Source organism: Scatophagus argus, chromosome 11, assembly GCF_020382885.2.
Source record: "Scatophagus argus isolate fScaArg1 chromosome 11, fScaArg1.pri, whole genome shotgun sequence".
Lineage (NCBI taxonomy): Eukaryota > Metazoa > Chordata > Actinopteri > Scatophagidae > Scatophagus > Scatophagus argus.
In genome coordinates this window covers 10,181,126-10,193,637 of record NC_058503.1, presented here as the reverse complement: position 1 = coordinate 10,193,637, position 12,512 = coordinate 10,181,126, and the positions used below count along the sequence as shown (strand labels likewise).

General features: G+C 39.6%; 1 protein-coding gene across 1 annotated transcript; it reads left to right on the top strand.

The window, feature by feature from the left end:
- Nucleotides 1-1,351: 1,351 nt before the first annotated feature.
- Nucleotides 1,352-11,727, top strand: morc3a (MORC family CW-type zinc finger 3a). Its single transcript, XM_046404096.1, has 19 exons — nucleotides 1,352-1,614; nucleotides 2,021-2,093; nucleotides 2,348-2,480; nucleotides 2,676-2,902; nucleotides 3,468-3,624; nucleotides 3,710-3,839; nucleotides 4,508-4,636; nucleotides 4,732-4,851; nucleotides 4,958-5,055; nucleotides 5,197-5,301; nucleotides 5,381-5,509; nucleotides 6,108-6,179; nucleotides 6,360-6,402; nucleotides 6,554-6,640; nucleotides 7,033-7,138; nucleotides 7,232-7,304; nucleotides 7,459-8,425; nucleotides 10,115-10,284; nucleotides 10,393-11,727. Exons 1-19 carry the CDS (start codon nucleotides 1,576-1,578, stop codon nucleotides 10,550-10,552), a joined length of 3,018 nt encoding a protein of 1,005 aa, XP_046260052.1. The 5' UTR covers nucleotides 1,352-1,575; the 3' UTR covers nucleotides 10,553-11,727.
- Nucleotides 11,728-12,512: the final 785 nt, after the last annotated feature.

Here is a 12,512-nt window from a genome sequence, read left to right as displayed (position 1 = left end):
CTTGGACAAGACGCTGAACAGTGTGACTGGAAAAGACGTAACTGCAAATACACAAAATTAATACAAAGAATGCCTCCAAAAGATTGCAGATGTTTCTCTTTAAACTGAGAACTGTGTTGTGAAGACTTCCATCACTTTCAGAAAGCTACAAGCCAACCCTGGGATCTAAATTACAATGCAGCTCTTTTATTATCATATTTCTAGAAGGATCAACACCTCACCACCATCTTTCCCTGCTACCATTCTCCCTGAAAGTAATTAGTTCAGTTGTGTGAAGACTAAACATGTGAAAACACTACATGTGTTCTATTCATTCACTGAAACTAACAGACCGAAGAGCCAAACAGGCCGAATTCTTAGCCTCTAGTAGCCCCGATCGCAGCCTTCTTGAGAACTTCAAGGCTTGTACCAAAACAATAAATTTGTTGATTAAATTAACCAATTTATTGATTATCCTCGAGACCTTTTAAAATTACTTGATTAATATAGCAACAACATAATTCACCCCAAATCATACAAAAAACTCTCATTAATATTTAAACGATATAAAAGTAGACACTTTATACTCATCTTCAGGTTCATATTTTTATTTTGGGAGTCTACCAGCACAGATTTACATACTTTAAAACATATTGCTGCAGGGTCTTATTGACCCTCTGAATAAGCATGTATTTAGCCCGGTCCTCCAAAAACTTCATCACATTATGTAAAGAAGGAATGTGAGCCTCATTATCCTCAGACCTCAATGCCAAGTGTTTCTTATGCTCAGGAATGGTGTACTTGTGTCTTTGCAAGATCTTCTTAAGGTTCTTCGTGAGGTTAATAAGACTATGTGTATTTTCATATGCTAACATAAGATGACCTACAAAAGACGCAAGAGAACTTCACAAAACCACCAAGAACTCGACTGGTAAGGTTTCTAGACTAACTAGACCCGCAGTTTGACATCGCGGTCAAGCCAGCCTGCAGTTACCACACATCAGACTAGGTAACAAGACTCTTTAAGGGTCTTCCTTCCTCGAAAGGAAGGAAGGAACCTTTCTCAGAAATTGTCACCACAAAATGTCTTTCAAAAAACAGCTTTATATAATCACAATTACAACTATTCAGGCTCGGAACACACTGAAGACTGTTCTCACTTTTGAGCTTACTTCGGTTTTTATTTGTTTCTGAATATCCCTCCCTATCTATCACTACGAGTTGCAATTTGTAGTTGTAGCGCTTTTATTTTTGAAACTGACAAAACGGAAGTGATCCCGACTAAGTCAACATTAGTTTACAATTAATTACAACAATATTATTGTTCAGTTATTGTGATGACAATGGGAAGTAACTATAAATCTGAGAACTGGGAACTGATGAACAGAGGAAAGCAGGAAGTTGCATTTTAACAGATAGTTTAAAATTATTTTTGGTACATTTTTACGTATTGTAGAGTACAAAACAATCTAACGATGTTAAATAGGCTCATCTTCTATCTTTCTCGAGAACCCGAAACTTAATTGAACAGTAACAGTTTCGCTTTCTATTCGTCCAAAGTGACCTCACGTCTTCGTCTCACTTCCATACGTCAAGATGGCAGCGCAAAGTGATCGCGGTGTGCCTCTCAGTACGGTAAGTTGAATTTACTGTTCTGCTGCAGGAATTCTGAGTTGTGCTGCGACATCGACCGATGACTGGCGGACACATTTCACTAATGTGCACAACGAGGTTCATTAGATTGAACGCAAACACCATGTGGATGGCGCAACAGACTCCACAGAGAGTGTTAGCCCGTACCGAGGCTCCCTCCATCAACTGACTATTCGTTAAATGTCCTTTAAAATGTCATAAATAGTCTGTGTGCTGAGGCCTGATATTAATCGTTAATAATGTTTGCGCGCGGCATCGTTTCTCATCTGCTCTGTAATGCCCTTAGGACCAAAGGTAACTCCGTTGCATTTGGAGTGACGCAGGAAATAAAGTCACACTGCAAAACAAATAAAGCTTTTGTGTCACTCTTAATTTGCTCCACTTTCAGCTTTGTCCCAAGTATCTTCACACAAACTCCACCAGCCACACCTGGCCCTTCGGTGCCATAGCCGAGCTCATAGGTGAGTCATCATCATGGACATGGGTCGTGGACTCAGGTTGTTTCGTTCATTCTGTTATAATAACAAGGTGCTTTTCAGTCGGTATAATTCTTTGTTCATTCAATAACTTTGTTTAGCCTGAACATAAATGTAACACATATACATGAAAATGTTTATATTTATTTATGGAGATTTAGTGTACACAAATATCACGTGACAACTTGAAGGATTTTAGGTGCTCCAAAATTTTTTATTTATTTTTTATTTTTTTACAGACAATGCCTACGATCCAGATGTCAACGCCAAACAGTTCTGGATTGATAAGACTGTGGTTAAAGGACAAGAATGCCTCATCTTTATGGATAATGGAAATGGACTGGACCAGGAAGCAATGCACAAGATGCTCAGGTACAGACAATGCTGCTGCTTGGTGTTTTTCATCAAAAGATGGAAAAATATTTTTGATTATTTTTGAGCCCCTAGCATTTTTGAAATGGAGAAATGTCACTGAGCTCCTGTCATTTTAAATTTTGATATTTGTTGTTGTACATGATGCTACATTTATGTGATTCATATACTCACTAATGCATGTTCCTCCTCAAGCTTTGGGTACAGTGACAAGAAACCTTTAAATGGTGTACAACCAATTGGTACTTATGGCAACGGTTTCAAGTCTGGATCCATGCGTCTTGGCAGAGATGCCATCGTTTTCTCCAAGTCAAAGAGCGCCACGTGCATTGGGATGCTCTCTCAGACCTACCTGGAAAAGATTAATGCTACACAAATAAGTGTACCTATTATCTGCTTTGAACAGGGAGAAACTAACGACTATATCCTTTACCTGCTATGTTAACACATACTGCATCATGTGAACGGAGGAAATGCAAATATCTTCCTGATTCATTGATATCAATCAAGTATCAAGTGTTGCCATCTGAAGTACATAGAGGATGACTACAGTGAAAGCTATTTAAACAGCTTCTCAGTCAGTGGGGGAACATGGCAGTTGTACATGGAAAAATCTGTATGACACATGCAGAAATGTTCACAGATGAGGTAACATTTTAAGGTTTTATTTATGTTACGTTCATTTACGTTTGCCGATTTCCTTCCTTCCTCTCTGACTTTCTACTGGAATACAGCATCAGGCAATCAAGAAAAAAACGCACCTTGAAGATGATGGGTTTCCCTGGGTTTGGACATGGTTATAAACCTTTGGGATAAAGTACACAATTCAATATATAACAAAGATCTTTTTCATTATTTTAACGTGGAAATCTGAGTTATTAATGGCTGTGAAAAAACTAATCTGGACATGTTTCGGAGAAGCACATTTTTCATGATTTCCATTTGTCCAAATCTGTCATTACAAGTTGTCCTTAACTTCAGCTTCACTAAGTGTGAGACAGGAGCACAAAGCCAGTCTGCAGGACATTATGCGATTTTCCCCCTTCAAGACAGTGAACGAACTGCTACTTGAGGTCAACGCCATCATTTGTCCCGGGTCCGAAGAGACAACTGGCACGCGGATCATCATCTGGAATCTCCGCAGGTCTGACTGCAGTCCCCTAGAGCAAAGGTGTGCTTTAGTTCCAACTGGAGCAATGGGGGTTAATTTTCTGTCTTATTTTCAATAGAACATCTGAAACAACGGAGTTTGACTTTGAAACGGATCGTTACGATATCCGAATTCCATCTGGTGTCTGCGATGAGATGAAAGACACAAGCGTCATGTCGTGCATCCCTGAGAGTTTTTATTCACTGCGGGTGAGGAGCAGTAATATACATGGTTTCTTTTTTGTTTTGTTTTGGGGTTTTTTTTCCAAATTGCCAACAGGGAACACACTGCCGCACTGTTAGTGGCTGCCGGTTGCATTGGTCTCATTCAGTACTGGACCAGTTTCAAGATTTGCTGTCCCCAGGACACAACAACAGGCTAAAATACAGCCCACGTCAAAAAATAACAAGGTTACACTTTAAGATGTGCATAGAAGAGATGGATGTTGTGACATCACCTGTTTTGAAGCCAATCATTGCCCTGTATGCTATTGAAGTGTCATTTGGAAATTGTCATTTGTATTTTTTTCAATGAGGGCGGAGTAGTAGATGTAGTTTTTAGCCAAGGAAGAATTTTAAATAAAGTAACTGTACTTTTTTTGTTGTTCAAAAATCATATTAGGCACAAAAGCAGATTATTTTTGTGTATCTTCAAACATGTCTGGAGGGGTGCTGTACTACCTGTAAATGGCCTCAAAATATGCTAGTCATGACTTGATGTTTTGCTTTGTTTTTTTTTGCTTTTTGCTTTATTGGTAAGTGTGAGCCACTTGTTTTTAGTGAAATCCATCCAGTTGTAGGTTACCTGTGTTTGTATACATCCAAACACCAACACTGACTGTTAACTGAACTGATTTTTGTGCCTTTAACGGCTGTAGGCGTACTGCAGTATTCTCTACCTGAAGCCTCGGATGCAGGTCATTATACGTGGCCAGAAGGTGAGAGCTCAGCTCATTGACAAGAATCTGGCTTACAGCAGAAAGGACGGCTACAAGCCCACTTTCCTGGTATCCTTTAATCACAAATTCTAATATGGTATTTAATTTGGCAACAATTAGTTTGGGTGTAGAACTTGTTTCATTTTCCTTAAATTTTATTTTAGAATAAACGCATTCGTATCACTTTTGGTTATAACACCAAAAGTAAAGACCAGTACGGCGTTATGATGTATCACAAGAATCGGCTCATAAAGGCCTATGAACGAGTAGGCTGCCAGCTGAAGGTGAGTTTCTGTTGTTCTGATGTGTGTTCGCTTATTTATTACGCTTATTTCCAGGGGTTTCTAAATGTTATCTTCCGGTGTTCTTATGAACCTTTGCCTCCTACAGGCCAACTACAAAGGTGTTGGGGTCATCGGGGTCATAGAGTGTAACTTTCTGAATCCTACACACAACAAACAGAGCTTCGATGAAACAGATAAGTACAGGTAATGGCACCCCTGTCACATCCACTTTTGATGGCATCACTCTGATTTTGGTCAAAATGAGTATCTGTCAGTCTGGATATTTCATGCAAAATATATTTTTATATATTTTTCATAATCATAATACTTCATTTCTTGGGACAGGAAAACTATGAACAGTTTGGCGATCAAACTGGAGGAATACTGGCAGGAAATCCGGCACAAGAGAAAGCAAGAGGATCCAAACAGTATACCAGTGGAAGATACAATGTTAGTATATTTTGTAGTGAGTGGCGTATATTCTCCATGTTGTCATGATGCTCTGATACGTGTCTCTACACGTCCTCAGAAAGCGACCAGATCAGAACTGGGCACAGTGTGATGACTGTTTGAAATGGCGCAAACTCCCTGATGGGATCGACTGCAGCAAGCTGCCAGATAAATGGTACTGCCGTATGAACCCTGATCCTCAGTTCAGGTAAGCAGAGCATTACTGAAAATAAAACCTGTTGCAATAATCATAATCCGATGTGATAAAATGAAGCAATATAAGGAGAAAAATTATGTTCCTATCCATAAATGTAAAATTTAAGTGTAAAAGAGAGAAATTTGCAGTCTTTGGTGGTTCTTAACTAACTCCATGAATTAAGAGAGCACTGCTGGAAAATATATTTATACTGTATATTCCAGAAAGTGAAAACGGAGGAATTTTTCTGTGGACTGAATTAAAGCCCACAAGTGCTGCAGATTTTAAATATCTCTTTCTGTGCATATGCAAACATATACGTATATAAAAATCTGGATTAAGAATGTCTGCATTACAGTTTTTCTTTGCTCTTATTTAGCTCTTCTGCATGTGTGATACAGCTCTACCTGTTTGGCCACCATCGTGTTCACATTCCTGCTGGTCATTTCTCTGAATTTTCTCATTTGTAATGTTCTCCAAGGGACATGATTCACAAAGAGGCTGTCGTACCTTAAAGATTGCCAACATTTCAATGGCAGCCTAATCCAAACCTTGCTTACACTTGTTCACTTTTACACGTTTTCACTCTTTATGTAATTTGCCCTTTCAGGAGCTGCCAGGTAGAGGAGGAGCCTGAGGACGATGATGAGGAACCTTCATACCAGAAGACCTATAAGCAACAGTGAGTCTCATTTCAATTAAAAACACTGCCACAACATTTGTTCGGAAAATTAAATAAAATATTTAGCCTCAAACTAAATTGCACATTGTTGTACTAAATTGACAGAATTAGATCTGACATGTTAACGGAGCATTATAAATGAGCTATACCTGTGATATATATCTGTGATTTTTTTTACAGAGAGAGGGAGGACAAAAAGAATAAAGAGAAGGAAAGACTGAAGGTGCAGACACATCATCTGCTGTAGATTCCCCATTGCCATTTTTCCCCCTGCTGTTGCTGTTCCTGCATAAACAGTTATAAGTTGGTTTGATTTCTGATCCCACAAAGGTTATCATGCACTTAATAGCACTCTTGGGATTTTTTTTTTCTAGGCTGAGGAGGATAGAAAGCGTCAAGAAAAGCATGTGGCTGATCTCGTCAGGGAAAACCAGGACCTGAAACGAAAGCTGTATCCAGTAGTATGTTTCCCAAGTTGACACCAAGGGAGTGTGACGGAAATATTTGTCATTTTAAACAGTAACCACCATGTTATCATAAGCATCCAGAATTTGAAGGAATAGATGTAACCTTCAATATGATGCTGATGCAAAATGCTGTCATCCAAGTCAGTATGTTATGTTCACACGTCAAAGTCCAGTCACGAGTGTTTCCTCACAGCTAAACCCAATTGCAAAGTATAACTCGATTAGATCATACACCTCAGGCAGAATACACACCAAACGGCAGTGCCTATGGTGTGTTGAAGTTGAGCCAGGCTTGTGAAGTGGATATAGTTCAGAAATATTCATCATTCCAAATATTTTCAGAAAGGTTTCTGTTTATGTTTTCCTTGTGTTGTTCTTCTTGGCAGCCGGCCCCTTCCATGTCTCGCAGCCCTACCTTAAAGGGTATGATTTACAGGAAGACACCAGAAAAGAGAACTGTTAGGCCTAAGTCCTCCTCCATTTCACAAGCTGGTAAGAAAATTGCTCTTTGTGTGTGTGAGTTTGTGCGTTAGTCTGTGTGTGTGGGATTAAGATTATGAAAGTGTCTGTTCTCTTTCTCTCTAGCTTGCAGTCCATCCAGTAGCAAAATTACTCCAGTTATTTCTGATGTGCGCTCACTGTCGGCACGCTCCCCCAGGTTTGATTTTGTGATGTTTGCAACCACAAGTCCCTGTCCACTGAAAAATGCGTTTTATATGAAAATCTTAAAAAAAAGCCTGAAGGGGATTTTTAAATATGTCAATTTTACGTTGTTTGAGAAGCAGATTAATTCTGCTTTGTGTTTGCTGCAGGGGGAAAAGAACACAACCTGCGACTCTGCAAAGAACCCCTAAAAGACCTAAAGTTAATGGGTGCCATTCAGGTACCACAGGCACATCCACATCAGTGGATGTGAGTCCACTGAGCTCATCAGTGCCTATTTATGATGGTGATGATACTGATGATGAGATTTTCATCTTGGAGACTGCCAGTACACCCAAGCCACAAAGGCCAAGCTTTGAGTTGACTAAAATAAAGACAGAGGAAGAACAAAGTGACATCAGCATCCCAATGGAGGCTACAGATGATGTTGCCCCGGAAGCCATGTTGGAGACAAACGGTGCAGGTACGAGTCCTGCAGGGTCGGCAGCTGTGGAAACCAGTCCCTCTCCAGCATCCCCTGCGGAGATGACCAGTTCCACCACCCAGACAGAGTTCCCCAAAGTGAAGAAGGAAGAGAACTTAAGTCAAACTATAGGGGAGACTTTGCAGACAGGAGAGACATATCCTGTGGAAAATGAAGATGATGCTGGACCTTCCTGTGCAGATGCCTGGGATAAGAGAGACTCTCCGACTATTTATCCCAATATGATGGAGGTACAGGAACAGCAAGACCAGCTCCTAGAGCTCATGCAGGCTACAGCTCAAGAGAGAGACTCCTTTAAAGAGCAGGTCCGTAAACTTACCTCCCAACTGCAGGATGCACAGAACAGACTGCAGGAGGTGTCTCAGATCAGTGTAAAGAAGACATATCATCACCAGGCCAGCCAGACAGAGGAAACCCAGGAAGAGAAGGACTACAAAAGTCTGTTTGAGAGGGCCAAAGAGAAAGTTGCTGAATTGATTAAGGACAAAGAGTCTTTGCTGGCAACCACTGAGAGCAAGTCCAGTGCTGTCCAAAGTGAGGAAAAGGACATTGATGAGATTGCGCTGCAAGTTGACCGTCTAGTCCGGGAACTGGATCAGAGAAACAAGGAAAGGGATGAACTGCGTTCACAGGTGAGTGGTGCAGCCATATTTTGAGTTTAAAGTACAAGAGTGACCGTATTCTGTATTTGTTTATTTGTCAACAAATCATAGGAAAATTTTTCAGTACTTTACGACTTCTTGAGTATGACGTAGACATTCACTTCCAAGCCATTTCCTTTCACTGAAGAATTTAAAGAAAATAACACTGGGAACTTATAATACAAATAGTCTTAACCTGAAAAGCATTTTAAGCTGAAGTCATCACTGACCAATGTGTACAGGGGAAGTCGATCATGGAGAGAAATATTCCATACAATAAACATTGGTCTATGTTTGCAGGTCCAGGGGATAAGGAAGGTTATTAGTTCCTAAATCTGCCTTTGTGTACATTATTGAACTAACTTGCATTTTTTAAGTGCTCTGAAGAAGGTCCTGTGCACATTAAGCACATTAAACATTTATCTTTCTTAGTGTGAATCAAAGAAACAAGATGCGAGTATTGTGTGTGTTCTCCTTGGAAATTTGGAAATTTGAGATGTGCTACCCTTTCATATTTTTTTTGGACTCCACTGAGAACGCCACTGTTGAAGTGCACCCTTCTTATGCAATATCTCCTGAAAAAATCTGACCACTGTAGTTTTTAGAGAGCGCTAGTAAAGTAAGTGCACTCGTGAGGGATGATTTTCAGCTTCAGATTTAGTGCTTTAATTAGCATTTAGGGCAACAGGACAGTGTATGTGTGACTGAGTCAAAATAAACGACAGTGCCCATGTTGTTTGTAATGATTGAACAGTATCCCAATACAGCCATGTGGCTTATTGAAGTATTCTTTGTAGTTTTAAGAAAATACAAAAAGCCAACAGACTTACCCTTTAATGCAGACATTATATTTCCCTTATTCTATCAGCTAATGCAGAGGGGTTCATTCTTGGCCTTTGGGAACATTATGTGTAGCAAAGTAATTTTAAACTCAGATTTCCACTTCCTAGCTTTTTAGAACTGTTAACCGTGTCTCATGATCTTCTTTAATGAATGGAGCTGGCTCAGGCGTCATCACATGACATTAGAGTGAGTCTGGAAGACAGAGCGATGCAGTTAAAAGCACTGAAAAGCTACAAGGTTGACTTCTGAGCTGATCTTATTTAGTTTCACATGCCTCTCTACAACCTCACACTGATGACAAATCAAATGTATATTGACTCTACGAGCGCGAATCTGTCAGGGTACTTCATTTAAAAGTATCTATTAAAAGAGAGTTATGTAAGGTTGTATGGTTATGTAGTGTGATTGTGTTTTGCAAGTGTTATGTATAGACACTTTGTTGGTAAGACAGTAGATGGACATAAATTTGTTAACCTTTGTACCTTTTATGGCCATCGACCTCTTACCCTCCCTCCTTTAGCCATGGCCTAGAGGTTGGAGAAGCAGCTTGTGAGCAGAAGATCGCTGGTTCAACCCCCCCCCCCCCCCCATTAACCAGCTGATGTGCCCCTGAGCAAGGCCACTAACCCCTCCCCAATTTGTTCCCCAGGTGCCTGAAATGGCAGCCCACTGCTCCTGTGTGTTTCACTGCATATTGCATGTGTGTGTTCAATCAGTGATGGGTTAAATGCACAGAAGAATTTTGGTGTATGTAAAAATATACTGATAACAAAGGTTTAAAGTTTAAGTTTACTCATTTTTCGTCCTCCTGGGGTTCACCGTGTACTGCACCACCAGCTGGACAGTCTGGAGGAGGAAAGGACAAATCTGGCAACCCGGTGTGAAGAGCTCAAGTTGAGCCTGCAGCAGCAAAGAGAAAACACAGAAATAGGAAGCACAACTCCACACAGAGCCACTGATTCTTCTGGACACACAGATCCAGACAGGGCAGAAGCTTCATCCAAAAGGTTGGATTGTTGAAAAATCACTTTTTTTCATGTTATATGAGAACTCTGCAACCCAGCAGAACAACAACCTAAATCTGATGTTTTTCTCAATGTCTCTCCTCCTCTCAGTTTGATCGAGCTTCGTCAAAGCATCGGGCGCCTTCTTGTCTCTTTTGTGCCTGCACTGGACCTGGGCCAAGTGAATTATGAGTGTAACGTAATTGATGAGATCCTTGAACAGGTTCTCACCAGTTTGGAGACTGAGTCACAAGATGAGCTGAACAAGTAAATAAACAAATCCTGAGAGCTGGATTTAAATGAAAAATTGACCAGAGTTTATGGGGACGTCCAATCAGCATTGATGGTAAATGCTGTCAACTGAAGATACAAGATAGGTTTACATGTTTACATGTTACAGGTTTACACGTCTACATGTACCAGCATGCATTGTGCATGAGTTTTTGATGCCCACGTTGGCATTGTGTAGCAATCCTGCTGCAGGGTTCCAATGAAGGTTACACAATATTGCCAAACAACTGAATCTGGATTTGGCAACCTGAGGATCACGGAGCAGAATGGACTGGGACCATACGGACATTATGACAGAGACAAAGAGACCAAAAGGTTGTTAATGGGGGAAGCTAAGAAGAGAAAAGGTGGGGATGACTGAACCAGATGTTGATTCAATGGTTACAGATAACTTTAAAAATAGTCCAAAAGAGATTGAGTTAAACAGGAATACAAGTGTGCTGTCTGTGTCTTTATTCTGACAAATCTTTATGGTAGCCCGACATTATGCTTTTATCTTTAATTTGAAATCTTGCGTCATGTGTCTTTATTTTTAAGTTCTCAAAAAAACATTCCTGCGGCTCTGTGTTAATGCGGTTGAAATCATCGCTGAATCTCATGACAGAGATGTTTCTAATTGTTGGATAGTCAAATGGATAAAAAAAAATATAATCTTTATCTGACGTTTACCATCAACACTGATTGAACAGTGAAAGTGGGATTCTCTTAATGTGTGGTATTCCACTCATAAATAATGTCTGCAGATTCCTTTGAGCGTATGACACTTAAGTTGTATTTATTTGAAGGTGTGTACATATTTACAGATTTTATACTGATATACAGCAAATATGGTTTCAGCAAATTTCTTTAGCTTATCTTATCTTAACGTATAATCACAGCATATATAAGTTAACTTTTTGGGTGGGATCATGCAAGTAATCAATTTATCAGTTAGATGTTTTTAGACGTGATTGATCTGCTCTTACCACTCACTATATTGCCTTTTGTTCCACAGCACAGTAAGGTATGTGACTCCGATCTGGTTCTGTTTCACAATGACGGCTGAATGTTTCCTCTTTGGTTTGTTTCAAAGCATATTTTGTGTAGATTCTGTATCTTATATTTTTGATTTATCATCGTTGCTCTTTGATTAAATACTTTAAATATTCTATGGAGCATTGTCTGTAGTATTCTTGCAACTTTTTCTGAGAGGAAGAACTTTAGGGAACATAGAGTGGAACAAGCCTTAGATCATGTTTCAGAGTGATACAAACTGAAACTTAACTGGAAAGGTTATCAGGAACCTCCTTCTGAGTCCTGAATCTAGTCATGCTTGTTTGAGCAGTGTTTTGTAGACTGCCAAGATAGAGAACTGAACCTAACATTGAACCTGAGGGCAAACAGTTCTTCCTCTCTGGGCTGAATCAATACATCGTCATCTATTTACAGAAACATGCTTGATGGCTTGACAGGCTTGTAATCTCACAGTTTGGGTTGTGAAGGAGATGGGATTTTTTGGTGTGTGTTTTTTAGTCTTTTTTCATCTTAAACTTTGCTTGTTAATGAAGCCTCATAAAGATCAAGGTCTGTTTTACAAGAGAAATATTAAATTATATATATTCAAGATTACAAAATTAGCCGACACTCTAAAACAGAGACATTAATGTCAATGTAAGGTTAAATCACTAATATTTTGATTATTGACATCTATAAAGATTCAATATTATACATAGTCATTGATTTCTTTTTCCCACTGAACTCATGCAAGAAAAAAAAAATCCAAGGGAAGAAGCGAAGTTATGACACTCCACACACGCCTTTAATTGGCTAATAGTAATTGTTTGGTTTATGGTTTATAACATTGGTTAGGCTTTTGGTAAAGTAACAGATTGAACCAGAGGCGCAGTAGGTCGATTATGACTTCACCGTCCTAAGGAAAAAAATATCGCCCACCCTTCTAG

Coding starts and splice junctions, on each gene's coding strand:
- morc3a (XM_046404096.1), top strand. CDS start 1,576: ATGGCAGCGCAAAGTGATCGCGGTGTGCCTCTCAGTACG. Junction 1,615..2,020: donor GCGGTGTGCCTCTCAGTACG/GTAAGTTGAATT, acceptor CTCCACTTTCAG/CTTTGTCCCAAGTATCTTCA. Junction 7,139..7,231: donor CTCCTCCATTTCACAAGCTG/GTAAGAAAATTG, acceptor CTTTCTCTCTAG/CTTGCAGTCCATCCAGTAGC.